This window comes from Sebastes fasciatus, chromosome 2 (genome assembly GCF_043250625.1).
Source record: "Sebastes fasciatus isolate fSebFas1 chromosome 2, fSebFas1.pri, whole genome shotgun sequence".
In the NCBI taxonomy this organism is placed as follows: domain Eukaryota; kingdom Metazoa; phylum Chordata; class Actinopteri; order Perciformes; family Sebastidae; genus Sebastes; species Sebastes fasciatus.
In genome coordinates, this window is record NC_133796.1 from 35,716,732 (window position 1) to 35,741,979 (window position 25,248).

Here is a 25,248-nt window from a genome sequence, read left to right on the forward strand (position 1 = left end):
AGATTTAGGGACTTTTGGAGCTAGTGCGGTTTGTTACTTTCATTGAAAAGAGTTGGCAACACTGGGTTCAGTTTTTCGGTTGGATGCTTTCAAAATCTACTCTTGCTGGTTTCTCCAATGTTGCTGACCCCACCTTTAAAGATATGATCAATGACAAAGGCAAAGGTCTTTTCTTAATTTCTTGGTGCGAGAACAAAACTATTGACTACTATCTGACTATTCATCACAGAAAAAAGTTTGTGTTGACGTCATTTTAAAAACTTTGCATGTAGTGATTGGCAGGGTAATATTTATGAATAAGTTTGAAGGACACTTCCTGAACCTTATTCACTAATAGATAGGCCTATTTATGAGGAAGCCTCCAGACCTTCTTCCAATAGCCTATATATAATTTACAAGCCGACTCCAGTATGCCATGACATATGGAATAAAGACATCATCTCTTTGAAATAGGGCAGGTGTGGCTCTAATATTATTTTGTGGATGTAGTGAGAAACAAATTCTTACTACTGGGGGGGGGGGGGGCAGCTTTCTTATGTTCAACGAAAAATTAAGCAGTAAAAAAAAAAGGCTTACAAGACTAATTAAAAACAATCACGGCAATACCATGCAGCGGCTGCACGATTATGGACACAATTATGAGTTATTTTGGTTAATAATGAGATCACAATATTTATCATGATTATTCATTGATTTTACGGACAAAATATTTTTATTGCACTTTCACATCTAAATAAACTGAGCACTGCTTTCACGTCCATGTTGTGCTACATTCCTGCTAAAGTACAAATATTTGTATCAAAATAAGACTGGTCCTTATACACAGAAGCAAAATCTAAATAAAACTGTACCAAAACTTTTACCCAAAATTAAATCAACAGAGCACTGCTTTCATATTGACGTTGTGCTACAACCTGCTAATTAACAAATCTTTGCATCAATGTAAGACTTAAAATAAGGTTATTCTTCACATGAATTCAGTGCATTTACGTTTTGCAAAACGAGTAATAAACAGTATACAGTATACTCTTCTACTCTGGACTGCAGCCGCAACAAAAGTTTTTCACAGGTTGCCCTGTGATGCAGCGGCATGACAGCTCCCCAAAAGTGAAGCCAAAACATCTGGATCGCCCCCTGGTGGCTGGCTGTTAGTTTAGGAAGCGCTTCATTTGATGTGCAGCGAAGTTTTCAATTCGTGGAGCACACATTTTAAATGTCAATACCACAGTCGATCATGCTCATTTAATTGTGGGGAGCCAAAATACTGATCACAATTAATATTCAATTAGTTGTGCAGCCCCACCACAGCTGAGGCAGCGTGGCCAGAGGCTGGGAGGCCAGAGGCTGCAAGGCAAAGAGCCTGCGCTAGCAGAGCACAGCTCTCCATCCTCCAGTCTTCCATCTCCATCCTCCAGTCCAAATCCAAATCCATTCTCGCCACTTACAGTCCTTCAGGGCAACTATTGGCCAATAACAGATTAGCATGAAAAAAATGGATTACATTATAGCAGCCCGTCCTCCTCTGCCCTTCGACCACCACTTCATACAGGCTGCTCTTTCCCCTCTTGCCCTGCAGGTGTTGAAACGTTTTAATCAGAATTTCAGTGACCCTCTGCCTCCATGGACCAGCCAGCCAAGCTGATTGCAGCTCTGTGAGGCTGTACTTATGCACAGCGGTGCTTTGAGCTAAATGCTAACGTCAGGAGTCTCAACCCAGTCAAATCTGAGCACATAGGCATGATACACATATATTCTTAGATCCAGCGTGATTTCCTATAAATATAGGCAAAAAATCTGTCTCAAATTGTAGTAACTCACTCCAGCAACATTATACCTCCTCTTTACATCCGCAAAGCCCCCAAATATGGGAACTGTAATTCCAAAACTTAGAACACAATTATCCCTCAAATCGAAAATAAAGTGCTGCAGGAATGAGTCCTAAATCCCGGAAGTGAATTCGCATTTTAGTACTTCCGGTTCCCTCATCTCGAAGTCAATGGGTTTTTTGAATGGGTTTTTAGTTAGATGCCTGAAATACTGTACGGTCTTCGGTTAACATAAGCTTAAGAGATTTTAATGTTTTGTTCTATGATATAAAATACATTAATAAAGACCCCACTCGTGAATTTTGAAGACTTTATGTGTCTTAAAAAAGGCGGGTACTAACAAGCGGCTAAATGAGACTACTAAACGTCATCACGCCGACTCGTCTGCCTCTACAGCCTCGTTGTGTAAACTCGTGTTCATGTGACCGTAGTGTAGTTTTGTCTATAGCCTAACATTCATTTTTGACGTCTGTCGATTGCATTCACACTTCAAAAATCATAAAAATGGTGTTCATTTGAGAAGATTATCTTGCTGAACAAAACGTGTAAGTATCATTAACATTTGTTTGCCACAGAATTTATTTTCTGTAATAATCCAAAACCCAATGGAAAAATCCCATTGGCCTTTTGCCGAGGGAACCAGGGCGATGCTAACTTCCAGGATGGCCTAAACAAATGTGTCATCCCTGGAGAACTCTATAGCAGTGACAAAATCCATTAATACTGACTTTTTTCATGTTGAACTACCAATATTTTTACTTACGACGAATTCACACCAGAGCAGTGACAAAGTGCGGCCTGTCGAGTGTCTATGAAAAGCTGCGGCGGCCGCTCCCGAGCTCAACAAGCTGCGGCCGTTTGATTCTACAGCGAAGTGCAGCCAAACAAAAGTTGGGAAAAATTTCACTTTTAACTGCAACGTGCGGCCAGAGAGGACCTGCAGCCAATCAGTGAACAGATCCTGTGACTCCTGTGACATGTTGACCGATGTTACAAAATAATTTCTTCCCGCCTGAAACACATGAACACGCCTACCGGCCGCCAAAAAAGTGTAATCATTGCGGCTAGGCTCAGAATGTCCCATCACCACGGTTCTTATATTCTATATTTATAGAATGGTGGTTGCAATTGGGATAACCAAAGTAGTAGTAGATTTAACTGGATATCTGTACCAAGTTTTGTGGCAATCTGCCGAGAGGTCGCCCAGATATTTCAGTCTGGACTAAACTTGTTTTGCGAGATGCAGCACTTTCGTCCACAGACACATCAGTTGATGATCTAGTGCCGTTTCATGATCTTTTTTATGACCGTCTGGAACTTTACACCATTGTCTCAAATGCTTTCACCCCTCCCTGGTTCAGACTTTCACTCCCATGTGCGGGGGGACATGTCCCTAGCAGAGTGGTTGATGATTGAGCTCGTAAGTGTTTTAAGCACTCACACGGGCCCACAGGACAAAGATGTATCACCCATCAAGCAGCTCATCCCGGAGAGGAGGGGTGGGTGGAGACATGGCGGGGAATAAAATGTGGCTCCTTTAACAAATTCAGAAGTGGATAGAGGAAAACTGTATCTCTCCCAGTCCGGCCTACTTGCTATGATTGTCCCACCTCCTCCTCTCGCTCTGCTCTCTTGACCTGTCAGTTAGAAATATTGTGGCTCTTCGATCGTCCTTACTTCGCCAACTCCTTCTCCTTGACACTCTGTGGCCACTTCATTCTTTCTTTTATTACTTTTTCCTTTCCCCCCCGCCTCACGCACTCTGGTGTCTGCTTCCCCTTCTTTTCAATTTATACTTCATTCTTCACAGACAGATGCTTATTATTTCTCTTGTTGTCGTTTCCTCCTCACTGATAAATGGTGTGTTAAATAATTCCTCTCTCTTCCCTTTGTGTGTCCACAGTTCTTCATCCTCCTCCTGCTCATCTTCTTCCTGGAGATTCTGTCCATTATGCTTTTCTTCATCTACCAAGACGAGGTAAGACACCTAAATTGCTCTCAGCGTGTTATATCCTGTGATTTTCTCCACCTGAACAAGATAAGTGGCTGTGGCAAAGCCCTCCATATGTCATGCAGATTGCTGATATTTCAGATAGAAGATGGCATATAAAATGATGCGTCTCTGCAGTCAGTGAGGTTGCTTTAGCAGTGTTGTTGTTTGTCGGTTCAGAAAAGAGCATGTCAGCTGACATTCTGCATAAACGAAGGCTTAATAAAAAACTGCCTGAGATTTTTTTTTCTGAAATGGTTCAAGCACACACATCCTCACACATTTAACTCGACTCGGCTACGATCGGGAAAAAATAGACACTGTTCAGAATTTCCTTTCCTTGTTAATAAATCTCAATTTATCTCAGCTCATCCATTTTGGATGATTTCGCCTGTATATAAACAAGTCAGGCAGGAGACGAGCGGCAGATGAGCTATCCCTCTTCTAATATGAATTTATAATCCCTTCACATTTTCAGCTAAGGTTTTAATAATGCAATGAAAGGGCATGTTAAATTCCATCCATCTTAATCTTAATTAAGGGTTCGAGGGCTGGATTTTGGATTTCTTGTGAAATTTTAACAGCAAGTACAACATATCATTGTTACATGGTATTGCAAATATTCAACCCTATTCAAGACTGGAGTGTAAGCAGTAACAATACATCTTCTATTCTGTCCATAAACATCTATCAAACACAGAATAGCAAATATCATCTTGACAGTGGGTATTAGTTGGACTCTGTGAGATTAGTGAGATTAGTCGAACACTGGAGGGAATTACATTCCCAGAAGAAGACTGGGTTGATGCTACGGATGGCTCAAGTTTTAAAGTATGGCCCAAGTGCCTTTTAAAAAAGACGGCGTCAAGGTTCTTGAAGATTATGTTCATGTTATCCTGTAACGCAGAACTGCTGTTGCCACGGTCGGACTATTCACATAATCAATTTAAAATACAATTCAATTGTTAACAAACAACTTAATGCAATAATAGAATCAAAAGTCCAAAGCACGTATTGTTGTATTGTAATGAGAATACTAGTTAAATTAAATTACAGGCAACATGGCCAGCGGTAACAACAACAGCAGCAGCAGTGAACAAATGACTGCTCTTGTATAATTTCATAGTTGATCCCTTATCAATAAGCAATTAATTCGGTATAGTTTATAGGGCTGCATATAATTATTGTTTTCATTGTTGATTAAGTTGTTGATTTATTAATTTTTTTATGGACTGATTAATTGTTTAGACATTGAAATGACAGAAGAATGCTCATAACAATTTCCTAGAGCACAAGGTGACGTCTTGAAATTGCTTTTTTGTTCACAAACAAAAACGTAAACAATTAGGGCTGTCAACGTTACTGCGATAATGATGCAAATTCTTTTTAACGCCACTCATTTCTTTAACGCATTAATGCAACTTGCGATTTTTGGGTCGTAGCGGGCTCAGTTTTAAAGCTAGAGTGAAGATACTAGTACATATGAAACTAGAGGAATCCATTGGTACCAAGCATGTCGTACTAGAGAGGCTAATTAACGCTCCAAATGTAAACTACATTTTGTCGAGGAAAAACTGGCAAGGCCATTTTCAAAGGGGTCCCTTGACCTCTGACCTCAAGCTATGTGAATGAAAATGGGTTCTATGGGTCCCCACGAGTCTCCCCTTTACAGACATGCCCACTTTATGATAATCACATGCAGTTTGGGGCAAGTCATAGTTAAGTCAGCACACTGACACACTGACAGCTGTTGTTGCCTGTTGGGCTGCAGTTTACCATGTTATGATTGCAGCATATTATTTTATGCTAAATGCAGTACCTGTGAGGGTTTCTGGACAATATTTGTCATTGTTTTGTGTTGTTAATTCATTTCCAGTAATAAATATATACATACATTTGCATAAAGCAGCATATTTGCACACTCCCGTGTTGAAAAGAGTTTTAAATACTTGACAAATTTGCGATTAATCACCATTAACTATGTACAATCATGCGATTAATCTTGATTAAATATTTTAATCGATATGCAGCCCTATAAACAATATATGAAATGGAGCAAAATGGCAAATCCTCACATTGAAGAAGCTGGAGCCTGAGAAAATTTGAGCATTTTTGCATGAAAATTGACTTCATCGATTATCAAATTCAACTGATTGATGAGTCGCCCAATCATTTCAGCTGTAATAGCATGTTTCTATTAAATGAGAGCTTGACAATTTTGCTGACTTGATTTTAGACATTTTCTTTTCGTTCCAATACAGGACTCGAGTATCCTGTAATTAGATGAAATATTAATAATTGACTGAAAGAAATCTGCTGGTGTTATAGTTTAATTTAGTGTACTTTAAATTGGACGCCCTCTAGAGGCTCTTAATGCGATAGTGGATTCGAAACCGAGAGCCCCATCATAAATCATTGGCAATTTCAAACCACGTGCGTTACATTATTCATGTGTTGGGACAAAGAGCGTTATCCCTGAAGACTTAGGCCAAGGCCAACCCTGACTCTAATGCCTTACTACATGTGGGTAAATAACAGTCTACTTTGATATTTCCTCCACTTTATGTCTGAATTATATTCGCGACCATGGACCTTGGACCTGCATGTTTTTCTCTTTGTTATTCTAATTCTGGCACGGCTCCTATATAATTGCCTAATGTGTTGTATTTCCATCTCTGTTTGTCTTTGGCGGTGGAACGCAATGAGTATTTCCTGACCGGGCGCTCAGCCAATCAGCATTGCTCTGTTTAGCTTTTAATGAATGTTGTCTTTTTGTCACGCATCACCTCTCTCTTACATCTGTGTTCCCTGATGTTCAGCGCACCCCATTATTCAGCCTCTGAATTATTCAGTTTTATCTCCCCATGAGGCGATTAGTGGCAGAACGCAGCAAATAGTTAGTGATGGTGTAGATGTTCTACAGAGCCTGTGCATCGAGGGAAATCGCTCACAGTAAAGAATGGGTGGCCATTACCAGTACTGCCATTGATATTCTTTTAATCAGCAGGGGACTTTGTAAATACTTGTATGTGATCGCTGCTTGGGGGTTTAACAAAACCTGTACCTATAATATCTTAAAGTATATTTAACAACATGAGTCACTTTTTTTTTGTTGCAAACTTTTTTGAACTTTTGTACATTAACCAAACTTGAAAAATGATTATGTCTCCATTAAGGTAATTTGCATGGCTCCTTACTACAAATGGTGTTGCAGACCCAAGTAATAGGAGTTATTGTGAGGTAACGGTTTATTTTCTGTATTGAGTAAAATGGTCCACTCTTTTAAAACAACTTCAAAAACAGCCCGTTCGCCCGATAAAGGCGCATGCATGACACGATAATGCACGAAGGCATTTAGCGTGCAATAAGAACACCTTTCTTGCTTTAGGCGTGTCAGTTGTTCACCATGTAGTCTGTACCTGTTCTGACTGGAATGTAAATGCATAGCACGAGTTAGTGATGTAGAATAAAAAGCAAGAAAGACCACATGGGAGGGGAGGTGGACGGATCCGACAAACACATGATTTTCAACCAGGAGACTGGTGTTTGAGACCGGAGTTTTGCTTTGCAAGTTGCGTTAGTGACGTCACATGTTTTTTTGTGACGTTCATGACGTGTTTTCCATCATTATGTTACATTACTTTCTTATGTATTTTATTTTGTTTACGTACTTATTTTAAGCCCAACCATCACGTTTTTTCCTAAACCTAACTAAGTGGTTTTGTTGTCTGAAACTAACTGTGGACATTACCGTAGTTTTGTTTCATGGCGTCAAAATGACACACAAAAAGTCTTAAGATGCGTCCTAATGACATGCGGAATGTCCTTGTAATCCTTGTAGTTCCTGTGAGATCGGGTTGCCAAGAAATATGGGTGTTTCTAAACTACTCCCCCAATGGTTAAGGTATGTTTAGCCAGTTTAAAGCACTTTGTTAAAGTTTGGAAAGGATCACCATCATGGCTCATAGGAAACAAGAGGCAAACCCTCAGCCTCATATTTAAATCACGTTTTGCACATCCAATCATTATCCTTTACGATGACTTATAGTGTGCTATAAGACTAGATAATGATATAGATTTCAGCTGCTTGAAAAAAAGTTGTTGACATATTCTTAAGAAAACTGTCTCTGAATCCCATGCAAACTGATTTAGGGATAGATGGATACTATAATATGTCTTGTTTGGAGTGTCCATGCTAGCATCAATAGGATCTATACGAAAACAAAAACAGGATCTCTCTCTCTCTCCCCTCCACATTGTACCTCATTAAAGAATACAGGAGTTGTCTCTCCTGTGATGAGCAGATCATGTTTTGGGAACGAAACCAACTCTTAGCGGATTCAGTTTTTGCTGCTCTGCTGCTGTTGTGTGCAGCATTCACCTCATTAGTTCAGGGAAGAAACAAAAACTATTCATCATTTGGAGTTATTCTCATGCATATGATGAAGAAATTAGACAACAGTGAAAAGAAATTGACAAATCTTTTGATGGTAATGAAATGTATTGTTTGTATCCTATTAATGATGCATCATAAATCATGGCTAATGCATGGAAGTACATTAGCTGCTTTTCATAATTAAAAGTTTCAGTATCATTATCGGTGATTCTGGCCTTGGCATTACTTGTTATTTTGTGGTGTAGTGCCCACTCCATTGTAACTTCTGTCTGACTCCAGCAATGCCATTCAATACCGAACTATTAATATGACATTAAACCCACTTTAAAGTAAATTCAAAACATTTAAAACCCCTTCTGTTATGCAAGTAGTTGAAACCAGGCGGCAGCCTCCAGGTCTGAAAAGTGAAGCCAATGCTGAAGTGCCTTAAAACTTGCATTCTTTCTAACAGCCAGCAGGGGGCGACTCCTCTGGTTGCAAAAAGAAGTCTGATTGTACAGAAGTCTATGAAAATGACCCTACTTCTCACTTGATTTATTACCTCAGTAAACATTGTAAACATGAGTTTATGGTCTCAATAGCTAGTTTCAAGTCTTCTTCAATACAGCCTGATGTTCATTTAGTAAATGATGGTCCCATTTAGAGACAAATAGACCATAAAGCAGGGTATGCTTTAGGGCGGGGCTACCTTGTGATTGACAGGTCGCTACCACGGCGTTGTCCGGTCTGGGAGTTATCCGTGTTTTCGTCTTACAACTTTAACCCTTTCACAGTGTGTTTTCAGTTCATGAAAGTTAATTGTAACATTTTTGGTTGCCTAAAAATGTGTTATTCAGCGTTTGGTTGTACTTAGCTCCCCCCTCTCGTGTCACTTCTGGTTGCAAAAGACCAAGATGGCAACGGTCAAAAAACAAGATAGCGACGGCCAAAATGCCAAACTCAATCCTCAAAACGGCAGCCCACAAATCAATGGGTGACGTCACGGTTTGCTTCTTATATACAGTTTATGGTTGAAACACAGTTTAAACAGGGTGTTGAGTAAGAATATATTGCAGTGTTTGAGGGTTTTCAAAATGCTCACTTAATAATCCAGAGTTTCTTCAAAATAAATACGTAGGGTTATTTATTATTTGTGAGAATTTACTTTGAATATGGCATACTGGGTGAAAAAAACATTTAATATTTCTGTCCATGCACACAACTATTTTTGGACTCACATTTTAAGAGATCCTTGTCAGTGTTTGATTTTTGATCTTTTAGGGTGTCCCATGGTTTTTAGAGCTCTAGTTTATCTCTGGTTATCAGGACCTGCTGCTTTTTCCCTCCTCCGTCACCATGGTAACATCCTGGAAGCAGTTCTGCAGTTGGAGTACAAGCCAATGCCATTCCTTCAGTGTGCAAAACCCTTCCAGATGCCATAACTTAAACAGAGTGCAGCAGTAAGGTGCATGTTGATGAACTCCATCCCAGGCTTCAGGGATGGTCACGCTCAGTGGTCCAGTTTATTACACCTGCTTTAGACCTGATAAAAAGCTCTGTGACGCAGCTGGAAGCCACTTCAAACAGCTCACAGATCTTCCACACGCCTGAAACGGTCACCGTTTGTTTCACTTTGTTGGTTCCAAAGGATGATGAAAAGGTCCAATGAGGTTAACTCCACTGGCGCCACAGCTGTGTTTCAAAGTGTCATAGTGAATAAAAATGAGTCTGACTCAGCGGCGTGATATTGAAAATTGATGTATGGGTGTTTTATACCACATAGGCGTGGGTTTACAACCTTGTCCGCTTGGCTTTATTATCACCTCAAGGGAAAGTCACTCCGCCAGACAACAGAGCAATAACAGTAGCAGACCACCAGCAATATTTTATTATTGGGGAATTATCAACAACAATTATCATTTGTATTATTACATTTTCAATCAGTAGCCATCGTAGTAGAAGTAGGAGTAGTAGGAGTGGTAGAAAAAAATTTGATCTCATGACAACAGTGGAAAAGGTCTCTGCATTGACTACCAGTTCATTTTAGAGGTAATTATAAAGCCTCTCCTCTCCAGCGTCATTAGTGTAGTTAAGTAGCTTATTAGCACAAGATGTATGTACGCTTGCCTGCCTTTGTACATTTGCATATGCATTTACTGTTCTGTATTAAATGAGCTATCTAAATAGAGTTAAGTTGTTTATTTACTGGTAAGGCAAGGCAGCTTTATTTGTATAGCACATTTCAGGGACAGGGCAATTCAAAGAGCTTTACATAAACATTCAAGAACATTGTGACAAAGTGCAAAAGAACATTAAGACATAATTAAAACAGTCATAAAAACATAAAAACGTTAAAGATTAAAAAATAAAAACAAGCTTTAAATAAAAGCTAGGGTAGAAGCTAAAATAGAGTATAACACACACGAGTAAAAGTTATAGCGCAGTATAAGATAATTATTTGGTTTAATAAAAGGCAGCAGAAAACAAGAACGTTTTAAGCTTTGATTTAAAAGAACTAAGAGTTGGAGTTGGTCCTGCAGGTTTCTGGGAGCTTGTTCCAAATATTTGGTGCATAAAAACTGAACACTGCTTCTGCATGTTTAGTTGTGACTCTGGGGAAACCAAGCAGACCTGATCCAGATGACCTGAGAGGTCTGGATGGTTCATAACATAGCAGAAGACCAGAAATGTATTTTGGCCCTAAACCATTTAGTGCTTTGTAAATAGAGGTAGAATAGTAGTAGTTCAGTCAGCTAACTCAAATAGAACAAGCAGTGTGTGCAAGTCAGAAATCATATTTAGCTACACCCCCTAAGCCAATACAAAACTGTTATGTGTCAATCGGAAAGCCCCCCAAAATAAATGCAACTACTTCCAATTCATGCCAATATAAATGCTTCATAGCTAGATAGCAGAAATTAGTAGACAACAAACGCAAAAGCAAGCCCACAAGTAGGAATGACCTCAACCAAAGACATTCTTAGTCAACTAACACTCGTGATTTAGATCTGTAAAACTGAGTTTCTCCACAAAGATTCACACAAAAGCGCCACTTGAAATCTTGTGTTTAACAGAGATGTGCTCATAAGTTTCTTGGAAATAAGTCATTCAGCATGAAAAAAGCATAAACTAGAATTAAAGCAGCCAGCAGCCAGCAGCCAGCAGCCTAACAGCGTCATAGCTAAGCTCACAAACCAACTGAACAGAGCCAAGACACCAATGCACAATACAGTATGCTTGTTAGCACAAACAAGCTAAGTTACTTCTTACCTTGTTGAGGTGAAGCAATGACGTCTGGATCAATAATCCTCAGTGGAGGAGAGAGTTGCTGCTAACAGACCATAAAGGAAACTTTGATGAGAGAACCGGAGAGTCAAAAAAAAGATCATTAGCTGTGTCACATCATCAATATTTCTATAGGGAATGAGAATCATGGAACATTCTGGGGCGGCGCCGGCATTTTTGGAGGGTAGCGTATGGAGCTACGGTAGCTTTCATTATCTGTCACCGGTCTATATATCTCTCATCTGTACATGCGAAAGACAAATACCCATATAAAGAGAAGCTGACAGAGGCAAAGGGGCCATATATTACAAAACTGAAGTTAGTTCATGATATTGATCCTTAGAATTAGGAGGACCTTGACAGCTAACCACCCATTATGATCACTGATGTGTTTTGGCGTTAGTGAACACCTGTCAGCAGTTCAACATATGTAAATCTTTGGAGGCCGACGTCCAATTTACAAACAGATAGGCAGAAGATTATCTCTTACTGTAACTCACAAAATAAAACCCATAACGTTAGCCTATCTTTGTGTCTGACTGTATACTATATATACAGTACTACATTTCAGCTTTTGAATCTTATTCACTGTGCAGTGTTTTGTGTTACGTTTTGACCCTCACAGTAAGCAGCCAGCGGACGGCACTCTTACCCTTTATCCTCCAAAAATGGCCCGACTTGTTGTCAGTGACGTCACATTTCCATTCCCTATATGCATGCTAGCACAAACAGCTAGCTAAGTTACTTGTTACCTTGTTGAAGTGAAGCAATGACCTCTGGATCAATAATCCTCAATGGAGAAGAAAATTGCTGCAAACAGAACATGAAAGAAACTTTGATAAGAAAATTGTAAAAATCTAAATTACGCTAACTAACTTAGCTGTTTAAGATATAGGAGCAATGGTGTTAAATGCAGTGACCCATAAACTATATATAAATATATTTATATAAGTATATTATATACAGTCTATGGTTTGACCAATCGGACTTTGACTAACTTCAAAACTCACCAGAAACTCAAATTCGTCAGTGTTTTCCCCTCAGTTAACGTTACTCTCCTCTTCTTCTCTCTGTTCATCACAGTCTTCATCTATCCATCTCAGCTTCTGCATAAACAAACATTTTTCACTGAAGTTGAAAGATTTTTAACTTCCACAGGTGCTCCATCCTTTACTATTCACACATAAGCTGTCCTAAATCAACACAACCTGACTGTCGACAGGCTAGCCTGTTAATGAAATGCTACTTGAGCAACAGTGGCAGCAGCAACATCTAGTCGAGCAAATGTTAAAGGTGCTGCATGCTCTCACAAGTGTTTTCACTCACAGCTCAGATTAGACCTCTGCTCAGGTTGAGTTTGGATGGAGCTTTGCACAGATGTCAACAAATAAAATATATATACATATATATATTTCTATGCAACAAACTCTATGTAGTGTACTAATAAGAACTATAAAGGTGTAAGTTGTACAATAAGCTAGAGTAGTTGTGTCTGTATCCACAAATTATTTACCAACAACATACAATGTCTATATACAAGTCACATCTTTCTGTAAAGCAGAAGCCAGACTTCGAAAGGCTCTCTCTTGAGAGCCAGTGTTGAAACATGAAACATGGTGGTGCAACATGGCAGACTTCTTGAAGAGGACCCACTCCCTATGCAGCAGCATTGCCAGATGGGAAATGTTAAACTATCATACCAGAGGCTTAAATTTGTCATATTTTATCATACGCAAGTCATAATCATGAGAACAATTAGGCGTACATGTGTCATTTTACAAAACACATATATGGACATAGATATGGTGCATGGAAGGGGGTATGTGTCCATAAGTCCATCAGTCTGACCATTGTTGTTGCCTACTATCAGAAAAATAAATTATAAGACAGAAGGGAGAGGGAGGGAGAGCAAAGAATGTGTATTGCCAAGAAGTGAAAGTCAATTGTTCGTTCCATTGCAACATCAGCGCCCAGTAACAAAGCTACGCTTCCGCCATTTTGGACTGAAAGTGATCACTGGACGCCAGTAAAACATCCGCCTAAAAAGTACCCTACAAAAGTAAAACTAAATTATTTCTATTCTATTGTCATATTCTACCAAAATGGCCTGTGTTGAACAATAAAATGTTATTTTAAAAAACAAATGGTGGTTGCGGCTGTTGTCACTGAAAACAACATCTCTTTGCTTCTATACTCTTTGAGGAGAGAGATGCGTAAACACAGACATAGGATTTATCCGGAAATTAATTAAAAAGACACAGCGCAGACTAAAACCAGCTGCTAATTGTAGGGGTCACAAAATGGTCAAATTATCATACATTATGGTGCTTTTGGCATTGATCGTACATCATACAGAGCAAAATTATAGTATACGATAATTATCGCACATCTGGCAACACTCCTATGCAGATGTGAAGGGCTCATTCTAAGCTAACAAAACCATGATTCAGAAAAACATACTTATGAATATTATATTACATTTCTGCCAATAGATCCCCCAAAATCCTACACACTGCTCCTTTAAGTAAAGGATTTGAATACTGAGTGTACTACTAAAGTAGTATTTGTGGTAACAATAGATGCCATCTCGAGTAGTAGTGGTATTTGTGGTAGTAATAGTACTTATGGTAGTTGACTATACGATGCATTTACTCATCCAACAGCCTGCAGCGATGTTAGGTAGTGAAAAGTGGAATGAAGCCAGCTAATCAAAAATGTTGACACTCAAAATGCACAATATGTAAAAAGTGATAGAAATGATTGGCCTTTCTTGCTCTGCCTCCTTGATAAGTTACCCCTGAGGTGCATAAAGCTGTTATGCAACCGTATTGATAGGACTTGGAGTCTGTTATATAAATGATTCAAACATAGATCAATAAGTGAAAAGCTGTGTGTTTGTGTGCTGATTTAGAGAGCTTACTTCTCTGGAGTCCTTTACAATGCAACAGATGTATGAACAGTGCTCTCTTTATACTGTATAATTGTAACAGATTTACACTGTTGAATTTAACCAAATATCAAACTTTGCTTATGGGTGCCGAGACGTAGACAGTTCACACTGTGCTGTGTGAGCAGCTGAGGAGACATCAGTCAAACAGAGATATCTCGTTTGACACCAACAGTGATACACCGCAGACTTCTGCCTCTGCTGGGATCTCGGAGTTCAAACTCGGATTGCAACAAAGGCCCTGTAGCAAAAAGATTTCATTTTGACATTGATAGGTTGAAATTAAAAGAAAAATTCTGCCCTCAGCTATACTCTTAAATTGCTTTGCGTCATCAGTCTGTGATATTCATTGCAGTTATACTCTGCTTTTTGTCACTCACCTTTTTGTTCGGCTGACTTCAGCTCAATTTGCTTCATCGACTCCTACTAAAGATGTCAACGAACCGGTGTGAGAGGTGGATTTTACATTCAGATTGTGGAGTGAAGAGAAAAATTGTCATAAGAGTAAGAGCTAAGAGTAATGACCTTTACATTAAAGGCAATATTATGGTTGTATTGTATTATAATCTATTCCGCACTTTGAGTGGATGTATCTATCTTTAAATGCTAATTGGACTGCATTTATATGGCTTTCTACTTTTATACCTTACTGGACAAAGCGCTTTACAATTTACCTCTCATTCACTTATGCACACACACATATTCATACACAGACGGTGGCGGAGCTAACATGCAAGGCACTGGGGGTTCAGCGCAACGACACTTCCACATGCAGATACGGGGATCGAACTGGCAACCTTGTGATTAAAAGGTAGTGTGTCAGGCGCCATCTAGCGATGAGGTTGCAGACTGCAACCTCTCCCGTGTGATAAGCCAACACGTTCTCATCCCAACTCGTCACATACCGTTCCATTGTAGGCAACAAAACCACTTAGTTAGGTTTAGGAAAGAACAACATGGTTGGGCTTGAATCTACTACGTTTGTAAAGTGAAAATGAAACTGAACGTTGTGAACACAGGGCTCAAACAAACAGCTGATTGTAACGTGAAAGTGAAACTTAACGCACGGTACATGAACAACGATCTCCTGGATGAAAGCCTTGTGACTATGTTCTAATTTCTAATTTTACCTTTAAAGGTCACCTATTATGCAAAATGCACTTTTCCATGTCTTTTAAACATCAATATCTGTCCCCAGTGTGTCTACAGGCCACCATAGTATCATAAAAGACCATCCTCTCTCTTTTTCTCCTCCTCCGTTTGTCCGGAAATGGGTGCAGAAAAAAAAATCGCTTTTTTTCCTTCTCTTCTGACGTCATTAGAGAAATGCAAGCCATGTAAGGGTTTCCTGGTCGAACCAGAGAGAACCTTCAGTAGCTGACCCCGCCCCTCAGCGCGTCACTGTCTCTCCTCCTCAACCTAACTTGAGCAAAGTCTGCAAGAACCAGCAGAACAGGCTTCATGTACTCCCATCATCTAAATATAACATGTTCTTTCACAAAGGCTTTATGTAATTACACTGTTTAAACAGATGATATTTATATATTATATATATTTGATGTCATGCATGTAGCAGAGTACAGGTAGTAAATAGTGACTTGTAAGCAACACAACACATTTCTGTTTCACAGTCAAACTTTATTTGAGTTGACAGATGACAATATTAATTATTCACAGCATTTGTAATCATCTCACCTGTTAGTTAGTTATGTTAACATGGTACAGGAGAAAGTCTTCAGCTCTGGTAAACTATGGTAAGCTAAGCTCCGGTGGTCTGTAGTCATGGTAACACAGAGACAGCTACTACTGTAAATAATATACCATTACTCTGATCTTCCATACATTTATCTTTTAGCAGAAATAATGAACTGACTACTGTTTCACATCTTCTATTTTCCACCCTGATGGTCGCTGTGTTTACACACCGTGTCATAGCGGTAGCATGTAGCTAACCCGTTAGCATGTAGCTACATGCTAACGGGTTAGCTCTGTATCTCCCATCTGCTCTCAGCTGTCTGCTCTCCTCTGGGATGATTCTGTCGGTCATTTCTCACAGATGGATCTGTAAAGACAGACGTAAAACAGAGTGTATGTTTACGGTTTACAGAGTTGATGCATGAGGTAAACACTGAGTTAACTAACAGAGCTATAAATAGTATTATTTACCTGAGAGAAACCGTCAGGAAAACCTGGAATCTGGACCGCAGATGTTCATCATGTGTCGCCGATTTCTGATCAGATTCCTCCGGTAACGTGCGCTGGGTGAAGTTTCTGGTTTATAAACTTTAAAGTGGTTTATAAACTTTATTCTAGCTCCTCTCCCTCCACTCCTCTCTCTCCACTCGTCTCTCTCTCCAGAGCTTCTCCGGGAGGGAGGGGGAGAGTGTGACGCTGTGTTGTTGAGGACGTTTGATTGACAGAAAACGCTGACCAATCAGAGCAGAGTGGGAGGAGACAGGCTGTGAATCAGTGGTTTTCAGACAGAGGCTGAATTAGGCTCTGAGGCAGGCAGACTCAGGCTGCAGTATGAGAAGAATAAAGGGTTTTTTGAACATTGCAGCATGTAAACATGTTCTAGTGCAACATTAAAATACATCTATGAACCTGGAAATGAGCATAATATGTGACCTTTAAATCTCAGGAAAGAAAGCTGAATAATTCGCCCCTTTGGCATAATCTTTGCTTGTGAATATCTAGCATAAACTAATATTCATCAGTTATTATTCATTCTTTTGCCCCTGCTGTCCCTTTTTTAGGATTATACATGCTGTAGAGTGCCAGAAACAGGTTAAAAAAAAAGTAAATTTGACATAAATTGGGAGAAATACGAATTGTGACCCAGGGAGGAAACCGAGAGAGGGCAATGAAAAACTAAAGTCTCCCAGGAAAATAGGCAGGCTTGGTGAGCATGCCTTTTAGGCCCATCTGCCTGATACTGGGATATGTCCGGGAGGGATAAAACTATGAGTGATACATGGATGTTAATTTATAACTTACCGTGCATTAAGTCACAATATCAATGATGCTGAATTCCTTATTAGAAAATGTTGTGAACTTCAGATGGTTCTCATACAGTATATCAGTAATACATTACATCATCATTTTGGCCCCGCCCCTGGCAGACAGACGTAAGCAGACAGAGACACAGACAGAGACACAGACACAGAGACACAAAGAGAGAGATGGATAGTAAACAGCAGAGGATCAGAAGAAGCAGAGAAATGTGCTTCTGATGTGAACAGCCAGGCTTCAGCTCGTGCAGAGATTAATAGCGCGGCGCTTCCGTTCACTGCGGGAACCCGTTATGTATCACCATTATGAATCTCCCAGAGAACCTGATATGGAGAGGGCAGAGGAGATCCGGCAGCTTGGGAGAAGCTCCGGTACGCATGAAAAAGTCACGGTACGCCAAGGAGTAAGATGAGTAAAATACTCCCTACCGCTGCGTACCGGCCCACTTTGAGCACTGCTCATCTCTCATGACATAATTTGAGCCAGCAAACTCTACACTCCCTCCCTCATCTCTCTCCCTCTCTGCCTCACTGTGGCTGCCCGGCACAGAGCGGTTGGGCCAGCCCAGTGTCAATTAAGGAAAAGAAATGGGCCGATTTACCTGTTTTATGGGCCAAAAAAAAAAAAAAAGGAAGATACATCGGCCAAAAAGGACGTCGGCCCACCGGGAAAACGCCTGGTATGCCAGATGGCCAGTCCAGCCCTGCCGGTGCTCAAGAGTGCCTTGTGAATTGGTACCGAACACAGTCACAGCCTTGACGCCCTGGGAATGAGAACGGGCTGGCCAAGTATGTAGGAGAACTACAGTGGCCGACGCAAAAACGTGAATGACCCTATCTAGAGCAGGCTGTTATAAGAGTAGCGTAGGACATTTGGAGAATAGCAAAGCCAAAGCATAGAGTGTGTACGTGGGAAGTGAGTGGTGAAGCGAGAGAGAGAGAGCGGCAGCGACTGTGTGTGAGCAAACATGTGAACTAGTGGAGCAGAAGACAGTTAAGCTTTGAGAATATTAAGTGAATGTACAGTGGAAGTTTTTGCAGAAATAAATGCTGCAGCTCCTCAAGACTAACAGAGGTTTCCCACGTCTTGGGGGGTTAACTCTGGAGCGAGTAATGTTATTGACTCTGGCCCAAGCAGGGGCTACCGTAGTAGCTCCATATGTAGATATAAACGGATCATTCTAAGGTAACGTAAACACTACGACTCTTAGTTTCAGGTGATTATACACTAAAGAAAACGTATGAATTAATAACATATTCCATTTCTGCTAATAGATCCCCCTAATTGTTACACACTGGTTATTTAAAGGATACCCGCTCTACGTCCTGAGCCACCGCCGTCCTGTTACGATATACAGTATTTCTCTTTCTTCAGTTTTGATTTGCATACCATGAAGCCATACGCGGTCTGAGGTGTATTTATTTTTATGGTGTATACCTTAGTGATATGTAAAGCTGGGTAACAAAACTCTAAACTTTTTGAGTTATGACCTAAATGTGTCAATAGCAGAGAAACTGTGAAGTACAGAGCATCAAATGCTTGGTCACATTTATAACCTTGTTTACTTATTGTTTGACTTTCAATCATAATTTCGCACAGTTTTTAGTTTTTTTTGTTAGAAAAAACAGTTTATATTCTAATACGATGTCAGTGCTCAGGTAATTAATTGACAAAAGATATTTCAAATGTTTTCCCACCTTGTGGATGCACCCTGGTATGTCCTGTTCACTTCTCTGACATGATACAGTGTTCACAGTTCATGTGGTTTCTGCTTTAGGATTACATGACCCCCTTTCTGTTACTCTCAGCTGTCTCATAAGAATAATACAACAAAAAAGAGCAAACAAATGACCATAAAACAGCTAGTCATTTCTTTCAGAGTGTACCTACAGTGTGGCTCCTCCTGCCAGGATCATTTGTGTTCTCACCTCTACATGCTGGTGTTAGTTATCAGGTCAATGCAGCATGAAGTATTTCCTCCGCAGCTCAGTGGTTGACGGCTGAACGAGGCGCCTGGGGGCAGCTGTGCGGGTGATTTCCTATCTGCTTGTGTGCTTTGGGACGAGTCAAGGTGAGGTAATGCTGCTGTAAAAATGAAGTCATGAAGAGCTATGGTCAGGTTGGATCCCCAAAAGACCTCATCCGCTAACCCAAAGGGTACCGGAGCAGTTAAAATGAATCATGGCCACTACATCTGGCCATGTATTTCGTTCTGATGGCGCCATTTGTAAAACTTTGAAAATGCCTGCTATTAAAAATCAGTGACACTTTATTTTAAACAGCTCTATTAAGCCTTTGTAAGCAGTATAAAAAGTAATCAAAGGTCTAGACACACTATAATGTAGTTGTAGGAAGCAATAAGGACATTTTTTCGGTGGATATCGTTTGTTACACAGATTTGGTGCTAAATTTAACCACTTTTTACCACTCGAGAATTGATAAAAATGATCAATAATCCCTCCGAAATACTATATTAAGACACCAAGACCTTGGGGAACACCATAGAAAAAGCCATGCTGTGATTTGGTATCAAAAAATTCAGAAATTTGGATATTTCTGCAAGAATTGCATTTTTCAGTGATTGGATGGTGAGCACTTCTTTTCTGGAATATAGATGGACAACACGTCTCCATTTCCTCCCACTGTACAAAAGTGAAGCCAAAATATCCTGTATATGGGAGCTGCCATCTTGAGGTTTTGACCTCATTTGGAGCCTGCGCAGTAGTGATCAGGCGCTGGAGCCGCGGTATCGAGGTCCCGCCCACACACCCGCCCGAGCCAATCACAGGCCGAGCACGGCCGCAGCTTGTTAGCATGACCCACTTAGCTGCTACGTTAGCACCACAGTAGCTGTTTGGCTAGAAAGACACAACAATCAACCATAATATCTCTATAACAGGGGTCTCAAACTCGCGGCCCGCGGGCCAATTGCGGCCCGCAAGACGATATTTTGTGGCCCCCACCTTGATATGAAAGTTTAATGTTAGTGCGGCCCGCAAATTTGTATTTTTTTTATAAAGTTTTTTATAAAGTTTTTTTTGGGGGCATTTTTTCATTTTTATTGACAGGACAGTGGATAGAGTCTTGGAAAGGGGGGAGAGAGAGAGTGGATGCGGAAAGGGCCACAGGCCGGATTCGAACCCGTGCCGCCGCGGTCAGGACCAAGTCTTGTTACATGGGCGCCCGCTCTACCAACTGAGCTAACCAGGCGCCCTCGGCCCGCGAGTTTTATGTGAATGGCAGTTTGCCGTTGAAGGTCCCTTTGTTGCGCGAGCCCGAGCTGAACGAACCTACCAATCACAGTGGGGTATATGGCTCCCGGGGGCGGGCAATCGGCCGGGCTTGATGCAAGCAGAGAAACATTTCACAACAACTGTGGCGGCGCCCGTGTAACATCGCATAAGCTTGATTAAAGCTTGATTTATACTTCTGCGTTGAATCGACGCCGTAGCCTGACGTGCACCTCTCCAGAAATGTAACTACACGTCGCGGCGACGCAGACCGCAACAGCTGTGATTGGTCCAGTCTCTCAGCGATGCTGAGCGGCCAGGACCCCGGACAACCACAGAAAGTTCTACTTCTCTCTGCCTCCATCTTTTCAATGTTTGTTCACACAAATCCACTCAGATATATTTTCTCTTTTCGGCGTTGCAGTAATGTCAGTAAAAGTTCTGTGGTTCAACAGTTATTAGCTCCAACTCCCTCAGTTTCTGTTTGTAGTACAAGAAGAAGAAGGAAACTCATAGAGACGCCGCCGCCAACTAGCGGTTTGGTGGTGTAATTGCAGAGCAACACAAACACAGCAGGCACAACTTTATTGCGGAGTGACACCAAGTGGAATGAATATATATCTTGTCTTTTTCAAAGCCTGCAGTGAAGAGAAAGGTTGGTGACGAGCACAGACAATTTCAGGAAAAGTGGGAGACGCAATAGAGGCCATGTTCAGAAGAACCGTTCATGTTCTTCAATGTTCCATTCATGTTCAGGACAGTTCATGTTCAGAAGAACCCATTCAAGTTAAAGAACTGTTAATAATGACGTTTGAGAAGATTGTTTTGTTTTTTAACAAAGCTTTTTTTGTGGAATACCTGATGCGGCCCAGCCTCACCCAGACTCTGCCTCCAGCGGCCCCCAGGTAAATTGAGTTTGAGACCACTGCTCTATAACTACATTTATGATCAAATTGACACATGTTCTATTACACAGACTTGTGATGGTTATGGAAAGTAAAAGTTACATCTCCTCTCTCGTACAATTCACGAGCCTCTGGCTGTGACTGCTTCACTCAGAGCAGCTGTCAATCACAGCTGTCAACCATTATGTCTCACCCCCTTTTTATAGCATCAAATAACTAATTAAAACCAAAGTTATCAGAAAAATGAACACTTGAACGTACATCAGCGTGATAAGAACTATATAAAGTGACAGAAAATATCTTTGGGAAAAATGTATTTGACGTGAGCTTTGATGTTTTAGTCTGGCCCGTGCCTCATCCACTAACATGGAGGGCCGGGATTTATGACCTATACTGCAGCCAGCCACCAGGGGGCGATCCAGATGTTTTGGCTTCACTTTTGGGGAGCTGTCATGTGGTCTATCTTTATATACAGTTTTGTCTGTTTTGCACACACATTCGCGGTGCCCAGAGGATATATCCTACTGATTTTGGTGACTTTTCTCATTAGCAAACTCAACTAAGATGGTAACCATGAAAACATTTAACCTGCTAAACATCAGCATGCTAACATTGTCACTGTGAGCTGTTAGCATGTTGATGTTAGCATTTAGCTCAAAGCCTCACAGAGCCACTAACATGACTCTTACGCCGGGGCCACACAGCGCGCATCATGCTCGCGTGACGGCAGCGTCACGTCGTGGCCGTGTCATGCCCACCTAGGGTGTTCACACTAGACGCGAGTTACCCACGTCTCGGGAGCGTCCCGGAGCTACCTGTCAGCTGTGTTTTTGCTGTTGCTGACAGCCCTTTCTTTCTACATAGAGTTTGCCTTTTAATGGCCATTTAACTTCATAATAAATGTGATTTATATTTATTTAAGACAAAAAAGGGTAAGAACTGTGTGGTAATTTGTAAATATTATTAAAAACAAGCAAATAAATTCATACATAAATATTAATATATAGCCCATATAAATCCCTCTTTTCTGTCAGTGAAGAGGGATTTATATATATACAATGAGGAGGGATTTCTATGGGCTATATATATATATATATATATATATAAATCCCTCTTCATTGACAGTGAAGAGGGATTTCTGTGGGCTATATATTAATACAAAAAAATAAATAAATACATTAGTAGTAAGAGAGAGCCTACAGCAATCCCTCTTCACTTTGACTGGCACAGTTTTAAACAACATTTCCAGGTGGTTTCGGGTTCCTGTTCTACAGCATTCCAGGTTGCGGCTTTTATCGAAAAGGACTTAATTTACATCTGGGGCGGGACAGCAATTTACATTATAAATGCTGATGTTCCGACATCTCAGGCAACTTGGAGCTTTTCACCACCTTGTTGCTGAACTGCGCCTTGATGGAGAAAAACACCTGAAGTATTTCAGAATGATAAATATAAGTAAAGTGTTTTTTTTTAATTATTATAAAACAAAGCAAAATAAACAGTTTCGTTATTTGTTAACCTTTAGAAAACGAAAATTATTATTAAATATCTTTAAAAAAATTAAATAACACCTCTAAAAGAAAGAACAATAAAGTTACTTGGTGTTTGTTGAGAGAGAGAGAGAGAGAGAGAGAGAGAGAGAGAGCGAGAGAGAGAGCGCATCGGAAAAATACTGCCAACTATCACCTGATGTTCTTATAACCTATTAACCCAGTCTATTATATGTATAGCATATGTAGGGTTTCTGCTATGACTACTACAGTGTTTACATAATTAAAAGCCTGTACTATATTAACTTGATGGAAACCTGCAAGCAGACAACTGCTTTATTTAGAGTATTTCAGAATAAAAGCATTGTGTTAATGAATGAATGATTCTGTGCACTAAAAACGCTAGAGGACTTTTATTTTGAAATCTAGATAGGAAGTGTAAAATATTGATGGTCAGTGACATATTCTACAGATGTCTAGACATGGAAACTAGTAATCTTGCTCATATACTGTCAATAGATCACCTTCACTGTCTGTTGCTGCTGGGAGACGCAGCCGAGATGTAAGCGGCAGGCGTGAAAAATAGGCGAGCCTTCTATTCTATAAAATAGACGCACGTCTGACGTGCGTCTGACGCGCGTCTGACGTGCGTCTCATGCGGGCAGTATGTCCACTCTAACCTGTTAACATGGACGCCGAAATAAAAAACAACACGCGACGTTGCCGTCACGCGAGCATGATGCGCGCTGTGTGGCCCGGGCTTTAGGCTGGTTTGTAGTACACTAATGGTTTGTTCTGTTCTGCTCTTTTACTGTGTTATAATTTATTCATTAACTTTTTAAACACCAGTTACAGATGGTTCATTTATTTACAACACTTAAAATGTCCTTATATCTGCTTACATCTACAATGTAGTGTGTTAAACAATTTATGAAGTGTTTATATATTACTTATGAATTCTAGGAGAGTTAAGTAATGTATTCCATTATGTTAAGTGATCTTTCATGCTGAACAAAGACCTGCCCTCAACTGTCTTTCGGAATCACCTCATTTCATTCTGTTGGATGTGTTTGAATCTAAAATCCAGTTTTTCCAGTGAGAAGATGTCTCATTGGCATGCATCATTTCTCCGGAGAACCAGGGTCTGTTTCTGCTGTCACTCTCACTCTCACATCACTGTATTCTCTTCTTAGCCCTGTTCCACTGCTGTTAGACTAAACTGGAAGATAGTGAAATAATATGATAAGGCAAAGGAAATGAAAAAGTATCCACTTGGGAACAGACTGCTTCAAATGCAGGTAAAGGGCAACCACTCATGCGTTAGAGCAAACTACAAGCATCATATATCTAAAACGACACGAGAGAGCCACTGGAATCCCATTTCAAGCCCGATAGCTCCACTTTTTTCCACATCATTACGGTTCCAGCATTAGCCGTCAAAACATTTTAGCTTGTCAAGATATCAACATGCAGCACCCCTGTCTGAATACATTTCAAGCCTGAGAAATTTTCATTTCATGTAGACTGGGAGAAATGCAATTAGACTAACACCCCTGGCTAATCACATTGCTAAAATACACCCACGTCAGGCAATGTTAATATAAGAGACAAATTGAGATGATCTGCAAACAGACAAGACATTTGTTTGTGTCCTGGAATACATGTGACAAGGGAGAGTGCAGTTTGAGTGCTGCACATAATGTTGAGGAATTACAAAGACGGTGATTATAAATAATTTAAATAGGTAATTTGGCTAAGACCCTGATATTATGAAGGAGCACAAATGTCATCACTCCGCCCCCAAATCTGTAATGCATCAGATTACAGCCCGTTAATTACAGTGTAATGATTTAACACGTTGACATTTAAATAGTAGGTTCATATTTAGTAGGTCACGTGGCAACAAAAAAAGCCTTTTGACCGCATATCATAACATATATAGCCACGGGCGTAGGGTTGGTTCCAGAAGTGGGGGGACACATACTGTAAATGAGAAGTGGACGTAGTCACCTTGACGTCACCCATTGGTTAGTGGACTGCAGTCTTGAAGCCTCGAGTTCGGCTTTTTGGCTGTCGCCATCTTGATTTTTTGCAACCAGAAGTGACACGAGAGGGTGGAGCTAAGTACAACCAAACATTGAATAAAACATTTTTAGGGGACCAAAAATGTAAAAATTAATGTTCATGA

At 40.4% G+C, this 25,248-nt stretch overlaps 2 protein-coding genes and 1 long non-coding RNA gene across 10 annotated transcripts in view; 2 read left to right on the top strand and 1 right to left on the bottom strand.

The window, feature by feature from the left end:
• Positions 1–25,248, top strand: part of LOC141759697 (casein kinase I) — a 407,488-nt gene that overhangs the window by 371,742 nt on the left and 10,498 nt on the right. The window lies entirely within an intron of this gene.
• Positions 1–25,248, top strand: part of tspan4a (tetraspanin 4a) — a 192,069-nt gene that overhangs the window by 130,056 nt on the left and 36,765 nt on the right. For all 4 annotated transcript variants that reach the window (XM_074622065.1, XM_074622074.1, XM_074622059.1 and 1 more), the window contains one exon: positions 3,730–3,804. In XM_074622065.1, the coding sequence (XP_074478166.1) occupies positions 3,730–3,804 (75 nt within the window). The remainder of the gene's footprint in view (positions 1–3,729; positions 3,805–25,248) is intronic.
• On the bottom strand, positions 11,232–12,792 carry LOC141759802 (uncharacterized). 2 transcript variants are annotated; one of them, XR_012592202.1, is made up of 3 exons: positions 12,487–12,792; positions 12,229–12,286; positions 11,232–11,519 (listed from the first exon to the last, which is right to left on the bottom strand). It is a non-coding gene; the product is annotated as an uncharacterized LOC141759802 (long non-coding RNA). The 2 variants fall into 2 exon arrangements; XR_012592201.1 differs by having other exon boundaries at positions 11,232–11,522.